This window comes from Nuphar pumila, chromosome 10, assembly GCF_984573655.1.
Source record: "Nuphar pumila chromosome 10, dmNupPumi1.hap1.1, whole genome shotgun sequence".
NCBI lineage: Eukaryota > Viridiplantae > Streptophyta > Magnoliopsida > Nymphaeales > Nymphaeaceae > Nuphar > Nuphar pumila.
The window spans coordinates 37,373,588-37,393,550 of record NC_143258.1 but is presented as its reverse complement, the minus strand read 5'-3'; the positions used below and the strand labels follow the sequence as shown (position 1 = coordinate 37,393,550).

The following is a 19,963-nucleotide window of genomic DNA, read 5'->3' as shown; positions in this document are numbered from 1 at the left end:
AAACTTCATATTTGTGTTTAAGAAAATAAATCCACAATATCTCGTGTGGTCGTCAACAAAAATGACATAATATGCAAAGCCTCATTTTGATAGGACGGGTGCCGGTCCCCATACATCCGAATGGATAATTTCAAAAGGTCTTATTGTTGTAACGACCCCAACTTCTTCCCTTGCAAAAATGCAAGAAACCCTCTCTTTTTTTTTTTTTTATAGAAACTTTCCCAAGGATCTGGGGTCCTCACATTTCCACTTTCCATTGGGTATTCCATCATCACAAAGCACTGACAATCATCATCAATGAGTAGCAACACCAACCTATTATTTATGAACCGAAGTAAATTGTTATTACCATTCTTCATACAATCAAAGAGTTCAGGAATTGAAAAGAATTATGGAGCCAAAAACACAAACATAAAATCCCTATGCCACTGCCGAACTATCCACTCCAAATTGTGAACCTCGTCCATCCATAGTGAACAGCTCATCTCTCACTGCCCTCCATTTCCTGTAAAACCAACGAAGTAGAAGGGTCAGAACAAAATTCTGAGCACTACTAATTCAAGGAAATTAGGTGAGACAAAGATCATGAGTGCGATTTCATATGTGAGTTTGAGTGAGTGCCGATACCACCAACATGCAACATCCAATCATGCATAAGTGTAATAGATTTTTCATACTCACGGCTAAAGGACAGTAAGTCAGTAATACATAGCAAAAATAAAACATTTCAACATGCTTTTAAGAAATGAATTGCATACATTTACCATATCATGAATTAGAGATCATTTCAATCGATGCATGACTTAGTGCAAAGAAGAAAATGCATAGCTTCCACATTATCTTATATTTAAGTTTGAGTTTTCTTTCCATATGCATAACCTTATTTAATGCATACAACTTTAGGTTTCTCCTTTTTAAATTTCCATCGCCCGCGGATACACCAAACGGGTAAAAACCCCGAGGTCAAGTAGGTTCCCAGGGTAGATTCACACACAATTTGGTATTTTATTACTGGGTCCCAACCTAGCCCTCGACCGAGTCACCCTCGGAACATTAGACCTCCCCATCTAATGTCGGGGACACAAGGGACACCCCACGCCCACAAGTGCCACTTCCTTTGGTACCAACAATTTCACAGCTGTGACCATCACCACCACTCCCGGGTAAAGTGGCGGGTTCTCCCTAAAACCGTGGCCAGGAGAAAGAACCTCCATATCGGGTTCTGGGGACCAAAAATTCACGCACACGGAGTTTTTTTGTATCCTCACAGTCTCCCCAGGACTGGAAACTCTAAGATCTCCATTCTCCAGATGGAAGACCTCAGATCAAAAGTTACACTGTTCTTTATTATATTTTTATTTAATTCAGTTCTAAATTCTGCAACCCCCTATGCAAAAGTGAAGTGTAAAACTCGCATACGCCTCTGCGAGAGATCATATGGGACTTCCGCCCACGAATACCATGTGAACAGTGTAGTGGTATGCCACCATCTTACGTTGTGTAGGTGATGCAGCCAATGTGGAAACAAAACCAACTTTCTTAATAAAGTGCACAAATTACCCCACCATATGCATGTACTATCCATGTACAAGTGTCTCTATGTCACCCCCTACTTCTTATGCATTCATCCATCGTTCATAAATTCATGACAACAATCTATGCATGATATCACATTTTAAAACCCACATTGATCCATATATGCACATAAGGCTTTAAACAATACATACTTCCATGTAATCATGCCACATATTTCAACAAGCATTCATGATTAAGACAACCAGCAGCATACTAACCAAACTCCCATTTAAATATCATAAAATGGAATACTATCATTCATCCATCCATCAGGATGATGTAAAAATCCCAGCACCTACTAGAAGAAATAGTTAGGCTTGCCACGACTGCTGGCTATACTAGCTAGATGAGAGCATCCAGCACATCCCCTGCTAATATCACTGCATACACACAACAAAAACAGAGAAGAACACAACATGCCAGTCCCCTACGGCTGGTGGTCTTTATACAAAGAAATCACTCTTAGCAGCCGACCATGGAGAGACAGTAATGGCATAAAGATACTAATATTGGCAGCCATCGGTACCCATTGAAGGTATCCAACGAGGTAGGCTGCTGTCATGCCTGTTACATCACCTGTGCAACCCTTGTACCCCATCTTTTCTATTATATGATAACAGATTTGACACAGCAACCAAAATTTTCCATTTCTCCCTCAATTTTCAAGAGTACAAAGGTGTAAATTCAGACGTAGCAAAATCCTCATGCATGCAGCAATAACATATTTTACTTCACCGAGTTAATGGTAAGAATCATGGTCTAAACACACCCTCAATTTCATCTAATGTTTCAGCTTCTAACTTATCATTTCCATGTTGTATTCAAAGCAAATATTTTCAAAATATCAAAGAAAATAACAGGTTATGTATAGCATGATCTACTACACAGTTGAGCACACGAGATATAGCAAAAACCCCTAGCTTAACTCACTCACACACCCCCAGCCTGTGTTCATCGATTTCCAGGTTACAAAATTCCCCAAATCCGGGGTATTCCAAGCAAAACTGGGCTGCCGTATCCGGCTGTCTTTGCCCCCCCCGCATCATTTCCCAACCCAGATCGTTACCCCTAAACCCCTCTCATGGAAGATTTGAAACCCCAATCTTACCGATTTGGGTTTTAGGTTTAGGGCTAAGGTAAACCCCCAAACCCTACCCTCAAACCCTCATACAAGATCGAACCCACGTTCGATCTCTCACCCATTTCCGAGGATAGCCGTACCTGATTACGGTGATTTCCGGCGGCTGGTGGCTTCCGGCGTGAAGAGGTGCAGGCCGATCGTGTTTCCCCCCCCCCCCCCCCCCCTTACTGCCGTGAAGGGCTCCTTCCTTCATTGCGTGCGCACCGGTCGGGAGAGGGAGGGAGGTCGAGTGGGGGAAACAAAATCCTGGATGTGGGGGTTTCCCCTCCTTTTTAACGCCGAGCTCCTCCCCCTTCCCTCCTCCTTCCGGGAAAAGAGGGGTTGGTTACGTTCGGCGTAACCTCCCCCTTTCTCCCTTCTCGCCTTTTTGAAACTGCAAGAATCGTGCTTGAGGCACGATTCTTGATTTTTATTTAAAAATGCTCGCACTCGGGTCCGGGTCCAAAGCCTGCGACCCGCAACACCCGATCCAACATGAGCATGGATCCGGGTCTCTCAGGGCTAATGGATCCTCAGTGGATCCTTGCGGGTCCAACTGTGGATCCGACCTTAATGCCTGAGTATTTTCCTAATTAAATTCATTATAGAAATCCGAATTTAACACCCATTTATCGATTCCTTTATGGGTCCGGATATCGGGTCCTATACCCAAATCGACTAAATATACCCTAATTCTTCCGGATATTACATCCTACAACCCTTAAAAGAATTTCGTCCACGAAATTTGAACATACCGAATAAGTGTGGATAATATTGGCGCATGTCCGCCTCAGGTTCCCACGTGCATTCGTCCAACCCATGATGCTGCCAGAGCACCTTTACAAAAGGGATCGTCCTACTGCGTAACACTTTTTCCTGGCGTTCCACAATCGCTATCGGTTTTTCATCTGTAGTTAAGTCGGGTTGTACCTCGATTGCCTCATAACGAATCACGTGCGAGGGGTCTGGTACATACTTCCTCAACATAGAGACATGGAACACATCGTGAATCTGCGAAAACTGAGGAGGAAGTGCTATACGGTATGCAGTTTCTCCGACCCGACCAAGAACTTCGAAAGGTCCCACGTATCGGGGACTCAACTTTCCTTTCTTACCAAACCGAAAAACACTTTTCGTAGGTGAAATCCGAACAAAAACGTGGTCGCCAACCTCAAAATTGAGCTCGCGACGCCGTCGATCGGCGTAGCTCTTTTGCCTACTCTGAGCCGCGACCAACTTTTGCTGTATTAAGCGCACCTGATCCGTATAATGCTGAATGATTTCGGGAGACTCCCCCGCTCTAATCCCAACTTCACCCCAACACACTGGAGACCTACATGGTCGACCATACAAAGCTTCATACGGCGCCATCCCAATACTAGCATGGTAGCTATTGTTGTATGAAAACTCCGCAAGTTTTACGTGCTTATCCCAATCTCCTGCCCAGTCCAGGGCACACGCTCTCAACATATCCTCGAGAGTTTGGATTGTACGTTCTGATTGCCCGTCCGTCTGTGGATGGAAAGCTGTACTGAACTTCAAAGTAGTACCAAGAGCCTTTTGCAGTTGTCGCCAAAATCGAGATGTAAACCTTGGGTTTCGATCTGACACTATAGAACGAGGCACACCATGGAGCCTAACAATCTCCTCTACGTAGCGATCGGCCAAGTTCTTTAAACTTTGGCTGATCCTTATCGGAAGAAAATGCGCACTCTTAGTCAAACGATCCACAATTACCCAAATGGCGTCATGCTGACGTCGAGTCTTAGGAAATCCTATGATAAAGTCCATTGAAATATCATCCCACTTCCATTCTGGAATTTCTAGTGGCTGCAGAAGTCCACCAGGTCTTTGGTGCTCGATCTTTACCTGTTGACACGTGAGGCATCGAGACACAAATTCCGCTACATCCCCCTTCATTCCATTCCACCAGTACGTCCTCTGAAGATCCTTGAACATCTTGGTGGAGCCAGGGTGAACAGAGAACCTAGACCTATGAGCTTCACTTAATAACTCTTCTCGCAAAGCCTTCGGGACCCACCATCTATCCCCAAACATGATGACTCCATCCTCTGTTCTGCGAAATTGTGCTTCTGGTTTCTTAGCACTCTCACATAATTTCTCAAAATCTGGATCGTCCGACTGAAGTTCTTCGATCCGTCCCAATATTTCTGGTCGTACCCGCATCCCTGAACAAAGGATGCGTCCAGAGTTATCCACAAAAGGTTGCCATCTGACAAACTCCTCGACCATATCCCAACTACGTTCTAACAAGATTGCCGCTGTGACTGATCCCTTTCTGCTGAGCGCGTCCGCCACCACATTCGCTTTACCCGGATGGTAAGCGATGGAAAAGTCATAATCCTTCAAGAACTCCAACCACCTCCGCTGCCTCAAATTCAAATCCCTTTGAGTGAAAATATATTTGAGGCTCTTGTGATCGGACATAACCTCAAACTGTTCCCCATAGAGGTAGTGGCGCCAAATTTTCAACGCGAAGACCACTGCCGCCAACTCCAAGTCATGCGTGGGATAATTCTTCTCATGCACCTTCAGCTGTCGGGAAGCATATGCTATAACCCTTCCGTGCTGCATAAGAACACACCCTAACCCAGTCCCTGACGCATCGCTGTATACCACCAAACCACCTGTACCGGAAGGCAATGACAGAACTGGGGCCGTGGTCAACCGTTTCTTTAATTCCCGAAAACTATCTTCGCATCGAGGGGACCATTCAAACTTTACCCCTTTCTGCAACAACCTAGTCATTGGTGCTGCAATACGAGAAATATCCTTTTGTTTTACAATATTACAAAACGGGTTCTTTGGAATTTGAAGGGAATCGACATAATATAGATCGCCCTTCCTAGAGCCTTCCTCAATCAATCTCCCGGACCGACGATCCTGTATCCAACATTTGTTAGATGAGAACTTTATATCACACCCATGATCCGAGAGTTGAGAAATAAAAAGCAAATTTAAGTTTAATTTGGGTATAAATCTAATTTTTGGAATAAAGAACCCTTGTTTTTCAAAATTTCCTATTCTTTTTACTTCAAGAGATGTTCCATCCGCGATTGAAACAAAAGATGGAGAGGGATTTTTTGAGTATTCGAAAAAAGAACTAAAATTTGGGGTCATGTGAAAAGAAGCACCCGAATCTAAAAGCTAAGAGGTCTTACCGGGAGGAGAAAAGGTTGACATGACGGCTTTGTAAATAGCCCCTTTTAGAAGAGGTTGAAGTGCATCCACGATTTGTTGCAATGAAATAGCTCCATTTGAAGATGACGGGCACTCTTCCTTTTGAGGTTGAGATGTAGTAGCCATGACAAATAACTTTTTCCACTTTGGGCAAATAGGCTTGATATGCTCCGGTTCCTTACAAAAATGGCATAAAAGCTTGCTATAATCCTTCTTCCCTCCTTGACCACTTGAGTTTTGATTCTTGAAGTGAGGAGGCTTGTAGGTCCTTAAGTTGCTCCTCGGTCTTGAGACAACATTAACTTCTTCATTTTCTTCATTATAGGAAGGTGTAGCTTAGAACACTTGGGTTGTTCTTGCTTATACTCGTACGAGTTTCTTCCCCACTTAGTTTAGTAATTACATCTTCAAGAGAGGGGGAAGTGAGGCGGATAAAAGAGAAGATCGGATTTGTTCGAATTCAGGCCTAAGCCCATTCAAAAAATTAAAAATCTATCTTCTTCCAATTGTTTATGACGAGGCTCTATGGCTTCTTCACTCCACTTGGGTTCGAGCATAGCAAGCTCATCTCAAATAAAAGAGAGTTCGGCAAAATACTCTCTTATAGTCATCTCTCCTTGATGAAGAGTTAGAGCTCTCTTTTGGAGGTAATATTTATGAGACAAGTCCCTAGAGGTGTACATCTTCTCAAGGTACTCCCACGCTTGAGAAGCCTTCTTAAACTTTATAATATTAGCGTTAATTCTTGTTTCTATGTATGAGAAAATCCATGAGAGGATTTTAAAATCCCTCATCTCCCATTCTTTATGCTTTTTGGTGTAGTCTTTAAGAGCCTTGGCTCTTTTTTCGCCTTCAAGGATTTTTATTTCTCCTTTCTCCATCAAAGTTATCTTTGGCTCCGGTTTGGGAATCGAGCCTTGAACATAACCCCAAAGCCCTTTTCTTTTAATATGAGCCTCCATGTTTCTGGCCTAGACGTGATAGTTGGACCCATTGAGTTTGAAGCCGAGAGAAAAATAATAGTCTTTTTTCATCTATTAGAGAGGAGGGATGATGAAAAAGAATACGTACCACAAAAGATTTTTAGACCTTTTTTGATAGAAGAGTCTTCTAAAACATTGGATGAACAAGCGAATCCACTTCAATCACAAAAAAAATGAGGGCACGCTTTTCGAGGCACCCGAAAAAAGTGAGAATCCACGCGATCTTTTTTTGTTTTCTCCAACCTTGCTCTAACACCATGTGCCTTGCAAACAATCAAGTTTTCAAATAACTTGATACTTCAAATACTTAATACACAAAATAAATGTACAGTGTTTATAAGCTTTTACACCACAAAAGAAGTGCAATAAATGCACAATGTTTATAAGCTTTACACCAAAGAAAGTGCAATAAATGCACAGTGTTTATAAGCTTAATGAGACAACTCCTTATACATACAATGGGCTCACATAGCCCCTATTTATAAGCATTAAGAGACGTTGGGCTATTCCCAACAGCTCTTATTAGAGACTTTGGGAATCATCCCAATGTCTATCTTTTTAAAACTGTGTACACAGTCAGTGGCTGACTGTTGTACACTGCCACTGACTGTGTACAAAAACATTATATAAAAAAAAACAAAAATAAGAAATGGAAAAAATTACAAAAATTAGAAAAAAATTAAAAGGAGGAATTACAATCATATTCAAAAACATGAATATGCGTAAAATGTAGAAATGACTAAAATACCCCTACAGCCAATACAAGAAAGAAATATATATTTTATATATACAAGTAGATGGATACATGTACATATATATGAAATATATATATGTATATGTATCTTCTTTTATATATATAAAATATATATAGAAAATACATTGTCTTATAAATTACAATTTAACAGTATAGACACCGTACACCAGCTTTTGCTTTTCTCAGCATGAGCAAACTTGACCTTGAGTTTTCTGTTTAAGTTCCGATAAAAATCAAGTTGAGCTCGTGCTCAGGGTTTGTCAAACCAAAATGAACTCGAATAACCTGAGTTTGGGCTTGGTTGCTTGTGTGCAGCCCTATCAAAAGGTGTCTTTTGGCATGTTATCTATGTTACTATGTTTCTGCTTTTAATTGAAGAGTGTATAGGCATATTTTCCACTGAAGGTATTCCTTTATTTGGAATTGTCAGATATATCTACATACTCAATAGCAAATGTGCAATTCTGTTGATGTTTATTTTGGATTCTGGATGGAAGTGACCTTTTTTCTTTTCTTTTTCTAATGTGTAGTTTATTGGAGTATAAGTTGCATCAAAATATGAAAGACTGTATCTAAATTGTTCATACATGTTTTTGTTCCCATCATCAAATTGATGCAAATACTGTATCATGCTTGTTTGTTTTGTTGTCGCATCATCAAGTTGTACTGTTACCATTAGCCCATGGGCTTCTTTATAGTTTGACCTTTTTTTTATGTATTGAAAACAATATTGTGATAAAGGTGTTTACTCACATGCTGCTTATTTGCTATTGATTGGAATCTGTACTGGATCTGTGCAAAGAAGTTCAAGTACATTATGTCTTACAATTTCACTGTCTTTTGTGAGAAGTCTCATAGATAACTATATAAGAAATCTTTCATGAGTTCTGATATTTGTCACAGGCATGGGAAGGTCGGGCTTATGATTATGGCATGGCTAACCTTAAAAGCATGGGCTTTCCTGTTGATGGGCTCAAATTTGATCCTGACTTGGTAATGCTGTGATACATGGATGTGTGAAAGGCATCATATTAATCAAAAACCTATGTCACAGGGATTCGGCTAGCAGGGTGCCACACCCACGTCGACGCGACGCGGGTGCGGTCAACCCGACCCTGGGTACGGTCAACGCACCCAGGGTCATTTTGGTCCAATTTTTTGACTTAAAAAAAATTGCCAAGAAATTTTTTTGCCCTATATGTCACAGGGATTCTCCAACTAGGTGTCGCACCCGCACCCGATGCGGTCAACCTGACCTTGGGTGCAGTCAACCCAACCAGGGTCATTTATGTCTAACTTTTGGACTTTATATATATATATATATATAATTTTTTTTATTTTTGCCGCACCCCCGCACCCAGGTTTTTTGAAAGTGCCGCACCCGCACCCATGTGACATAGTCGAAAACATTATCAGTGGATTATGTTCTTGGGTTAAGTGTTTTCTTTTTCTCTAACTTGACTAGTTTGTTAATAAGCCAGTAGAACCTCAATGGAATTATCTAATTTTTAGGTAATTAGAGGCCTCATCATGGACAAAGAGAAAGGAAACTTGGTCAAGGCTGATCGGTTTGGTTATGTGAAAAGGGCTATGCATGGTACCAGAATGCTCTCAACTAGAGCTGTAAGGTGTGTGCTTTCCTATGCACTGTTTCTTTTTTTTTATTTGGTTGTTGCTAATGCAAGTCACAACATTATCAATATGAGCCTTTTATGTCTTTCTATGGTAGTGAGATGTATGGAAGAGAGCTGGTTGATTTAAGGAACGAGAGTAGATGGGAGTTTCTAAATACATTTTTCTCTGTATCTGAGGCAGTAATGTTTATGCAGGTAAAATTAGGTGCTTACCTTGGTTTTTGTCTTCTTTCACCTCCATTTGTCTTTTTTCTTGAGAATGAAAAAAATAGGAAGCATGGACCTTATCCATACCTGATTTGAGGTATAGTAAAAAAAAGATCATTGGTTTTTATGAAAATATTGCAAATAATGTCATTATAAAAGGCCGGAAGTCTCTGTCCAAATTTTAATAAATTGAATTTATCATGCTCAATAAATCGAACATATCATGATATTTTCCCAATTTATCATGTTACATTCATTTCACGCAAGTGCAAAATTAACTTCTATATTTTTATTAATTGTCCTTGTTTATAGCAAAGACTAGTAATAAATTTGTTTGCTATTCTATTATATGCACAGCCGTACCATTAACAACCCATTTTCATACATTCTGTCCATTTGGATCCTCCTATGAACCATATACCCCAAATTATCTTCTCCATTAAACTCACCCTCAACCGAACCCACTCCTTAACTATGACCCAATTAACCCTTTTTACCATATCCTTTCTCTCACACTTTCCAGATCTGACATACCTTGCCCCAACTCCAACCAATCCTATAAACCTTAATCGGATGTTCTTAGAGGATTTGAACCCATCATGCAACCTACTTGCCCTTACCTCATTTTGGTACAATTCATTAGACTGTAATCCTCTGAGTACCAATCTTGGATCTGTTCTTGAAGTCAGATCTCCAGGAGATTAAATTGGAAGCGATGATCTTGAGGGTAGCATAGTAGTTATGATCATATCACATACATAAAGTATAAGTGTACCATGCCCTTTAGCAAATGATGATACAAATAAGGCAAGATCATAAAAACTTTGTCTAAAACCCAATACCTTAACTGCTGAATTGAACTTCTCAAACCAAGCAAGAGGTGCTTCCTTGAGCCTATACAATGCCCTTCTTAGTCTACACACCTTCCCTTCTAGACCTATAATTCCTTGAGGTTGCTCCAATTACACTTTTTGTTTAAGATCCATATTTAAAAGCACATTTTTAACATCCAATTGCCAAGGACTCCAATGCTTGATTACAGCCACAACTAGTAAAGTCTGATCGTGGTTATATGAGCCGTAGGTGTGAAGGCCTTTATATAGTAGTATTTAGCTACAAGTCTTGCCTTATATCTTCTTACTCTATTCCATCTAATCTTGTCTTAATTTTACATTTTCACATACATCCCATAAGATTCTTCCCTTTAGGCATCTTAACCAGGTCTCAGATATGCATTCTTTCCAATGCTTTTAGCTCTTCAGCTATAACTTGCTGCCATTCAGGTTCACATGCAATTGCAAAATATGAATTGGTTCTACATAAGAGTGAACTAAGGCAAAAGAGTATTGATGATTAGCAGAAAAAGATTTACATGAGACAAAATGAGTGTGAATGCAGTAGAGGAACATGTATTTCAATGTACCTGAGAAATAGCAGGGTTACCGGAAGCGCCTAGCTAAAAGGGGAAGCGCGAAACGTCGCGCTTCTGAAGCGTGGGGGGAAGCGTGCTTCCCTTTAATGGGGGACGCGTTTCCCTTTAATGGGGGACGCGCTTCCCTTTAATGGGAAGCGCGCTTCCCATCACGCTTCCCCCTCGCTTCCCCCACGCTTCCCCTATTTTTTCGATTTTTTTTCATTTTTTTGTATTTTTTATTTTTTATTTTTATTTTTTTCGCTTCGCCCTCGCTTCCAAGACGCTTCCTAGGTCGCTTCCGAGACGCTTCCTAGGTCGCTTCCGAGACACTTCCCGAATCGGTCCTAAGTGGTCCCACGCTTCCCCGCTTCCTAAAATTTTGAAAGTGCCTCGCTTCCCGCTTCCTCAACTGGCAACCATGAGAAATAGTGGGTTCCTACAATTTAAATTTATGAATAATTAGAACAGTGTTGGAATCTAGCTCAAAAGAGTCGCTTGTTGAATGTGTTGATCATAGAATGGCATTGTCTGAATTCTAGATAGCCTTCAAGTTACTAGTTTTCCTGTTTTTTGTCTCTTCTTTCATGGGATAAGGAATCAAGAAAAAAAATCAGATTCAGTAGACCTTTATGCTCTATAAATATCATGTCTTGATATCTAGTCTTTTAGATTCAGTTGTAAGGAATTAGGCGAAAATACAAATATCAAGTGATAACACTTGAAGGTCCAATAATGGACAAGAAACCACAAGCACATAAAGTGCAAATACACAAACCCACTTGGGGAAATCACAAGCACATAAAGTGCAAATACACAAACCCACTAAGGGTAAATACCAAAAGGCAAAAATGAATCAATATTATTGAGAAGAGGTGAGAGAACTACACCAACATGAGAGGGAGAGCACCTTTATATACAAATAAAAAGAGAGAGAGAGAGAGAGGTAGCATTGGGGCTCCCCACAAAGGAGTCATTGGGGAGCCCCAATGACTCCCTTTGTGGGGTCCCCAATGATTCAAAAGGGAGGAAAATAAAAAAATAAATAAAATATATAAAAGAAAAAAAAACTAGAATAAGTTGTTTTAAAACAACTTATATTACATGTGAAAAGATCAAAATACCCGTATAAAACAAAAAAATACACACACACACACACACACACATATATATATATATATATATATATATATATATATATATATATATATATATATATATATATATATATATAACACCCCCTCAAACTTTACGGGAAGAGGACGTAAAGTTTGGAAAAATGAAGGGAAGGACTCCAAGTCTTCAAGGGAAATCTCCATCTTTATCTAAGAAATTTTTTGTAAATATAAGTCTTCAAAACTCTTGTATTGGTGATCATCCCCAAATACCTTCATTGGCTATCTCCATGATGTATCGAAGGATCTTAAAGATCCTGTAGAGAAAGAACAAACCAAAAGAAGACTCCAAGTACACAAGAAAAGTATTCTAGCCCAAGAGTTGCCGAATTTTAACAACAATATATTTTAAAGCAATAATAGAATGGTTTAATCAAAATTGTAATAATTTTTCGAATCATTAGATATTAAGAAAGACAAGAGGAGTATCCTTCAAAGATGAAATTAAATCATAATCAACTTATTTTTCATAACATTGATCATAAGAAGATTTGATTATTTAAATGACATGATTCATTAAGAAGAGATAAATTTATGCATAAAAAATATTTTAAGCATTTCAATCAAGCACCGTGTGAAAATGTCTTCAATCTTTGTGTAGAAGGTAGATGATATGCGCAGACACCTAGGTAGAGAGAGAGAGAGAGAGAGAGAGAGAGAGAGAGAGAGAGAGCCGGTTGCAAAATTAAGAGAACTCGTTAAAGTGTTATTAGGGCTAATCTCTATGTTTAATAGAGAGAGGCCAAAAGAAGAAATTACATATAAGTCCATCATTAAATTAAAATTTCAAATAACCTCTAATCTAAGAAAACTTAACCTTAAAACCTCCTAATCTCAACACTCCCTCTCAAGCTGGAGCATAGATATCGATCATGCTCAGCTTGTCACAACATTTTGAGAAATTTGGTCTAGCAAGAGGCTTTGTAAACATATCTGCAACTTGGTCCTCCGACTTTAGATATTTGGTAGAGATATAACCAGCTTGAACCATATCTCTTACATAGTGACAATCAACCTCAATGTGCTTTGTTCTCTCATGAAAGACAGGGTTGTTCTCTATATATGTGGCAGCCTTGTTATCACACATCATGGTCATAGGAGAGGAAACCTTCACCTGAAGGTCATAAAGAACAGTACGAACCTACATCAATTCAGCAGTTGTTTGGGCCATAGCCGAAAACCCAAAGGCGCTCCTTCAACCATATACTTCCATCCTCCATCAGACGAAAAGGTGTATCTGCCAATATCGCTTGAGCCTTCAACTTCTCGTAGCGTGCATCAGTTTTCTGCCCATTGATGATCCTCGCTATTAGCTCAGGTTGAGCAACAAGGTGGGATAAGCCGATTGAACCTTGAGTGATAGCGAAAGGTTCCCAAGAGGCTAGGTCTTCGACCAACCTCCATCCATTGAATAAGGCATTAATCGAAACTTCCGGTGCTTTGCGGCTGAGGCGTCAGCCACGACGTTCGCCTTTCCTGGGTGGTACGAGAGGGTGAAGTCGTAATCCTTGAGGAATTCAAGCCAACGTCGTTGTCTCATGTTCAATTCTTTCTGCGAGAATAGATACTTAAGGCTCTTATGATCGGTGAATGCTTCAAACTGCTCCCCATACAAGTAATGTCGCCATATCTTCAGTGCGAACACCACCGCAGCTAACTCTAAATCGTGAGTTGTGTAGTTCTTCTCGTGAATTTTAAGTTGCCGAGAAGCGTAAGTAATCACTTTCCCATTCTGTATCAGCACAGCCCCTAGGCCTGACCCAGAGGCATCAGTATAAATCACGAATCCGCCTTTACCAGAAGGTAAGGTCAAAATAGGAGCACTGGTAAGTCGTTCCTTCAATAACTGAAAACTCGCCTCGCACTTCTCGTCCCATAAGAATTTAGCCTCTTTCTTCAGCAACTTTGTCAGGGGTAACACAATTTTAGAAAAATCCTGAATGAATCTTCTGTAGTAACCCGCTAGTTCAAGAAAACTTCTGATATCACGTGTGTTCTTTGGTTGCTGCCAACTAAGTACAGCCTCAACCTTTGCAGGGTCCACGTACACTCCTTCCTTAGAAATAACGTGTCCCAGAAACATGACTTCCTCGAGCCAGAATTCACATTTAGAGAACTTGACATACAAACATTCCTTTCGCAAGGTCTCCAACACAATTGTTAGGTGCTCCCGATGTTGCTCTCGACTTTCTGAGTACACCAAGATGTCGTCGATGAACACGATCACGAAGGTGTCCAAAAATGGCTTGAATACCCTATTCATTAAGTCCATGAAAGCTGCTGGAGCATTGGTCAGTTCGAATGGCATGACTGTGAACTCGTAATGACCGTATCTTGTCCGAAAAGCCGTCTTAGGAATATCCTCATTCCTAATTCTGAGTTGATGGTATCCAGACCTAAGATCGATTTTCGAGAAAACCTTAGCTTTCTGTAATTGATCGAACAAGTCTTCGATACGCGGCAATGGATACTTGTTTTTTATCGTGACCTAGTTGAGCATTCGATAGTCGATGCACAGACGCAAGGTCCCGTCCTTCTTCTTCACAAAAAGCACAGGAGCTCCCCAAGGAGAAACGCTGGGGCGAATGAATCCCTGATCCAACAACTCCTGCAACTACTTCTTCAGCTCCTCAAGCTCAGCTGGCGCCATTCTGTAGGGCGCTTTGGAGATGGGCGTCGTACCTGGTAGCAATTCAATATTGAATTCTACCACCCGAGATGGTGGAAGTCCCGACAGCTCTTTAGGAAAAACGTCGGGATAATCGCGAACAACATCCAACTCACTGATGGGAATAAACATTGGATCAGACTGGATAACACTAACCAAAAAGGCAGTGCATCCCTTCCGCAAAAAGTTCTGCGCCTTAAGCGCCGAGATCGTCCGGCTTGCTCGAATAGGTCTGGGAATTCTGAATTCTACTCTCGGAGAGCCTGGAGGTGATAAAACGATCTTGCCATCTCGGCAAAATATCTTGGCATGATACTTGTGCAACCAATCCATGCCTAGGATCACGTAAAATTCTGTCATCTCAAGCAGGATAGCACAAGCAGGCAAGTGCCTCTCTGCTACAACTACGTCCAATTCAGGTATATAAGTGGTGCAAACTGTGTTCTTTCCAACGGGGTTATACACGTCTAAAGCATTATCAAGTTGGTTCCGCTCCAAAAGGGCCGACTTTAACCGAGAGAGGGTTCCCCAAAGGAGGCTGTGCCACGGATGCATCCAACTTCTGCAGAAGTGTTGAGCTAACTAGTGTAGCCCCTTTCCCCTAACTCCAATGACTGGGGAGGCCGGATCAAATGCCCGTAGGGTGGTTGTTAACAACTTCTCCATTGGAGTTTTGTACCGCTCTGTCCTCTCCCTTGACAGAACAACCAGAAGCGAATGAGTGCGTTAGGGGTTGCTTAACTAACGACCCATCCTATGCTGTGGTCTTTAAACCACTCGAGCATCTTGCCTGTGAAGGCGAATGTGAGGCCATTTATGTGATTACAGCATTTTGCATTTAGCGCTGTTCGAGGTCGCACTACCGTCTCATCCCATCATCGCAGTACTAGACGTGTCGTGCACGACTACAAGTACTCTAGGATGAAGGGGGTATAGCTCTTCAATAGAAGCTTCAACAAGAGTGTTTCACAAAGATGTAAAGTTTATCAACTTTACTTTATCTTTTGAAACAGCAGTAGCTTGTGCCAACATTATGCATGTGATTATCTCGAATCACATCCGCTATCGGGGTATCTACATGTCTTGCATGACTCGATACCGGCCTCGATAGACGGGATACAGGTTTCTCAACAGAACACCCACTAAGAAGTTCGCTCGAACCCCAAATTTGGGATCACCCGAGATATGCCAAAAAGGCGAGCAGAACCCGCCAGTCACATCCTTCCAAATGCTTCGATTTGGAGCAGTCTTTGATGCTTTTGCGCAGCTCCCTAAAATCTCAAGTCGACTCTGAAGGACTGCGCACACGAAGAGCCAGGATCCTTGCGAGGTATCCCTCTCCTTAGACGAGGATGTGTCGCTCGCTCCCGACTGAACTCTTGTCGCAAGAGGGAGAGTGATAAATGCTCCTTGCATCCTCCACGAGGATGCCTTTAAGGCATACGCAAAGAGCAAGAACCTGCACGTCATCTGCAATAGCAAGGCAATACCAACACATGCAAAAGCAAGAGCCTAGGCGCAAAGCGCGACGACAAAGTAAAGGCGATAAGCAGAAGTGCAACGCAAACCCTTGGCACAATGCGCAACGGCAAGTAAAAACTGTAAGTAGGAGTGCAACGCAGAACCTTTGCGCGATGCTCAACGGCAAAGTAAAGGACAAGGCTCGCGAAACTGCGTCCTTGAGTTAAGTGTGTACTCGTATAAATATATATATTTATATATATATATATTTATATATATATATTTATTTAATGGTCCCTTTTTAGTTAATTCAACTTAATTCAATTGTCCAAGTCTTCTATGCAATCTTCCCCTACCTTGAGAGGTGACGGTCCTCGTATGCCAGTTGCGTAGGTAAACACGAGCTCAAGCCATGAAGAGCGAGCAGGATCCACCGTTCAACCTGCGATGCTTAGAACTTTAGTATGCTAAACCATAAAGAAAACAACAGGAGGTGAGTCCGACAAGACCCGATGCGAAGCAAAACAAGGGACTTCGCTCCCTGCAGACAAGTTGCGGAAGCAGAGTCTAGGGGCACGAGCCCTGCTTAGCGCGACAGGAACAGGGAAGGAGAGCCCTGGCTTTATGCCAACGAACAGAGGCAGGGAGGCCTGCTCCCTGCCAGCCAAAGCAGACCGAGAAGAGGGGCAGAGAGCAGTCGCTCCCTATTTGTAGAAGACTCAGGCGGCTAGGGTCCAGCCCTTGCCGTCTTGCCAGCGAACGAGGGGGGCGGAGCGGAGCGGAGCGGAGCCCCCCTGTCGGAACAACAAACGAAGGCAGGGGGCGACAAAGGCATCACCCCTACCTTCCAACCAGAAAGGAAGGTGGTGGCAGAGAGGTGTCGCCTCTGCCAGCCCGCTGGAAAAGAAGGTGTCAACAGGGGCATAGCCCCTGTCGGCGGGTCAAAAGAAGAAAAAGAAAAGGGAAGGGGGGGTTGCACCCCTTCCCTGACCTCACCGAGCGGAGGGTGCCGAAAGGCTGGTGCCCTCCGATCGGCCAGCAAGAGAGAGCAGGGAGGGAGGTCGTGGCCCTCCCTGTCAAACGAGAAGAGAGAGAATAGGGAGGGGTCGGGCCCCTTCCCTGTCGAATGGGAAAACAAAGGGAAGGGGTTACGCCCCTTCCCGGATATCAGCGAGCAAAGGGAAAGGGGCGCAACCCCTTTCCTGGAGACTGAGAGGAGAAGATGATGGTGCAGGGAGGGCTCGACCCTCCCCTGCTGACACGAGACGCAGGGAGCAGGGAGGAGGGGCTCGACCCCTGCCGGAGGAACCACGAAGAGGCAGGGGCTTTGCCCCTGCCGAGAAATCCACAAAAGGCAGTGGGGCGGAAGCCCCTGCCGAAAAGGTGGGCCGACGCAGGGAGCTCTGAGCTCTGATCCCTGTCGGCAAAACAAGAGGGACAGGGGGAGCGGAGCCCCCTGTCGACACAGCAAGTGACAGGGGGCGGAGCCCCCTGCCGACACAGTAAGTAACAGGGGGCGGAGCCCCCTGCCGACGAATGGCGACGACAAGGGGCTCTGTCCCCCTGTCCGTCGACCCAAAGAGAGAGAGGCTGGGGGGAGTCCCCCTGCCGACGACAGGGGGCTCAGCCCCCCCCCCCCCCCTGCCCCCCTGTCGGCCGATCTTGAGAAAGGCAGGGGGTAACCCCCTGCCGATGAGAGGCGACGGCAGGGGGCTCTGCCCCCCTGTCGGTCGACCCCTCACCGAGAAGAAGTGGAAGAGGAGGCAGAAGGAAGAGAAAATAGGGGAGGTGGAAGCGTACCTGGGGTCGCCGGAGCGGAAGGCGGTGGCGGTGGGTCGTCGGTGCCTTTGCAACAAAGAGAGGGAAGGAGATGGTGGTCGGCGGCTTCGGTCGTCTGTGACTGTGGCCGTCGACCGTTGCGGAGGACGAGCGGAGAGCGAGAGGGTGACCGAGGGGGAGAGCCGACGAGGCTGTCGTCGATGGCAGCCGTAGATGGTCGCCAGTGGCTGCCAGGGAACGAGGTTGTCGGCTGAGGCCACCGGACTGAAGGTGGTTGTCGGCGATCGAAGGCGGTGCTCGGCAATGCAGAGAGAGATGGGAGTCGGAAGAGACGAGAGAGTCGGGGTGGAAGGGGGTTTCGAGAACCTCCCCTCCTTCGGCCTTGTCTTTCAAAAGGGGAACAGAGGCGGTGCCTCAATTGGGTCTAGGTCGGGTCCGGATCCGGATCCTACCCGAATCCAAGCTTAACTTTTTTTTTATCCGATTATTACAAGGGAACTCGACTTTTCTAATATTAGAATTTTAGATGTTAAATATGATGAAGCGACAGGAAACTAGAGAAAAGATTTTCACAACAGAAATTAGAAAAATAGATATTAGAAGATGATGAAGCAAAACAAATGGAAAACAGGAAACTGGACCTGTTTGGAAGAGATGAGGGATTCAGACTGGGCTGTTGATGGGTTCGGCTGAAGAAGATGAAGAGGACTTGCTGAAGGATCTCGACATTTGGTGGTTTGGCTGAAGAAGATGAAGAGGACTCGCTGAAGGATCTCGGCCTTTGGACAAATGAAGATGACTCGGCTGAAGAATCTCGACCTTTGGATATATAAGGACTCGGCTGAAGGATCTTAGCCTCTGAATGGAAAGGACTCGGCTGACTGAAGAAGAGATGAAGACGTGCTTTTCACGTTCCTGATGAAGAGATTTTTATGCCCAGACTTGCCGCTGCTCTGATACCATGTAAGAACTCTTGCAGAATTTAAAGATGGAGAGAGAAAGAGAGAAAGAGAGAGAGAGAGAGAGAGAGAGAGAGAGAGAGAGAGAGAGAGAGAGAGAGAGAGAGAGAGAGATCTGATATTGTTGGGAATCGGCAGACAATATTCTTCACACACAGGTTGCGCTAATACTTCATTAGCCTTAATAGGGTTACAATAATTTACACATGGACAAAAGTGCCCCTGTATTAGTAACTCATATTACATTAAAATACAAGACCCGAGAATGGATATGGATCCTTGATTGAATAAATCCATATCCAGCCCATATTCTAATGGATCCAATTTGGATCCCTTTGAGATCCAGATCCAATTACCAAAATTTGACCCATATATCTAATATATATATTTTTTCTATATCCTTTATTCAAATCTCAGATTTATCTATGAACTAGATCCAGGTACGGGATCCATTTTCCATAAATAGTGGATTTCAGATATTTTTGGTATTGGACCAAGATCCAAATCCCTGTAGGTTTTCAATTCGCAAAATTAAATTTTTTGAATTATATTCCTCACAAACCCTTAGTTTATATTAACTTTTTACTAATTATATTTAAAACACTTAAAATTTTCTAAAAAAATTGCGGGTTTTACATCCTTCCCTCCTTAAAAAGAATTTCATTCGCGAAATTTAAGTTATGATTATGTAGCAAACAATTCAGGGTATTTCGCTTTCACCTCTTCCTCTGGTTCCCACGTATATTTCTCGATTCCATGGTGTTGCCATCACACTTTTACTAAGTGAATAGTCTTTTTACTCAGTACTTTCTTGCGTCGATCGACAATCTCGATAGGTCGCTCCTCAACTATAAGATATTTCTCTATCTCGAGATTCTCATATTGAATGATGTTGGTCCAGCACATACTTCCTTAGCATAGACACATGGAACACATTGTGAATGTTGGTAAACTTAGGAGGAAGTGCCACTCTATACGTTGTTTTTTGGATCTTTTCGAGAATCTCAAAGGGTCTCACATATCTTGGACTGCGCTT

The 19,963-nt window shown here is 42.8% G+C and overlaps 2 protein-coding genes across 2 annotated transcripts in view; one reads left to right on the top strand and one right to left on the bottom strand.

Moving 5' to 3' along the window:
- The window catches only part of LOC149826674 (Pseudouridine synthase family protein), a 249,085-nt gene that overhangs the window by 52,073 nt on the left and 177,049 nt on the right, over positions 1 to 19,963 (bottom strand). The window lies entirely within an intron of this gene.
- The window catches only part of LOC149826676 (HAD-superfamily hydrolase, subfamily IG, 5'-nucleotidase), a 182,351-nt gene that overhangs the window by 48,563 nt on the left and 113,825 nt on the right, over positions 1 to 19,963 (top strand). Inside the window, exons 4-6 of the mRNA XM_090018939.1 lie at positions 8,537 to 8,626; positions 9,146 to 9,261; positions 9,363 to 9,462. Of these exons, the coding sequence (XP_089875065.1) occupies positions 8,537 to 8,626; positions 9,146 to 9,261; positions 9,363 to 9,462 (306 nt within the window). The remainder of the gene's footprint in view (positions 1 to 8,536; positions 8,627 to 9,145; positions 9,262 to 9,362; positions 9,463 to 19,963) is intronic.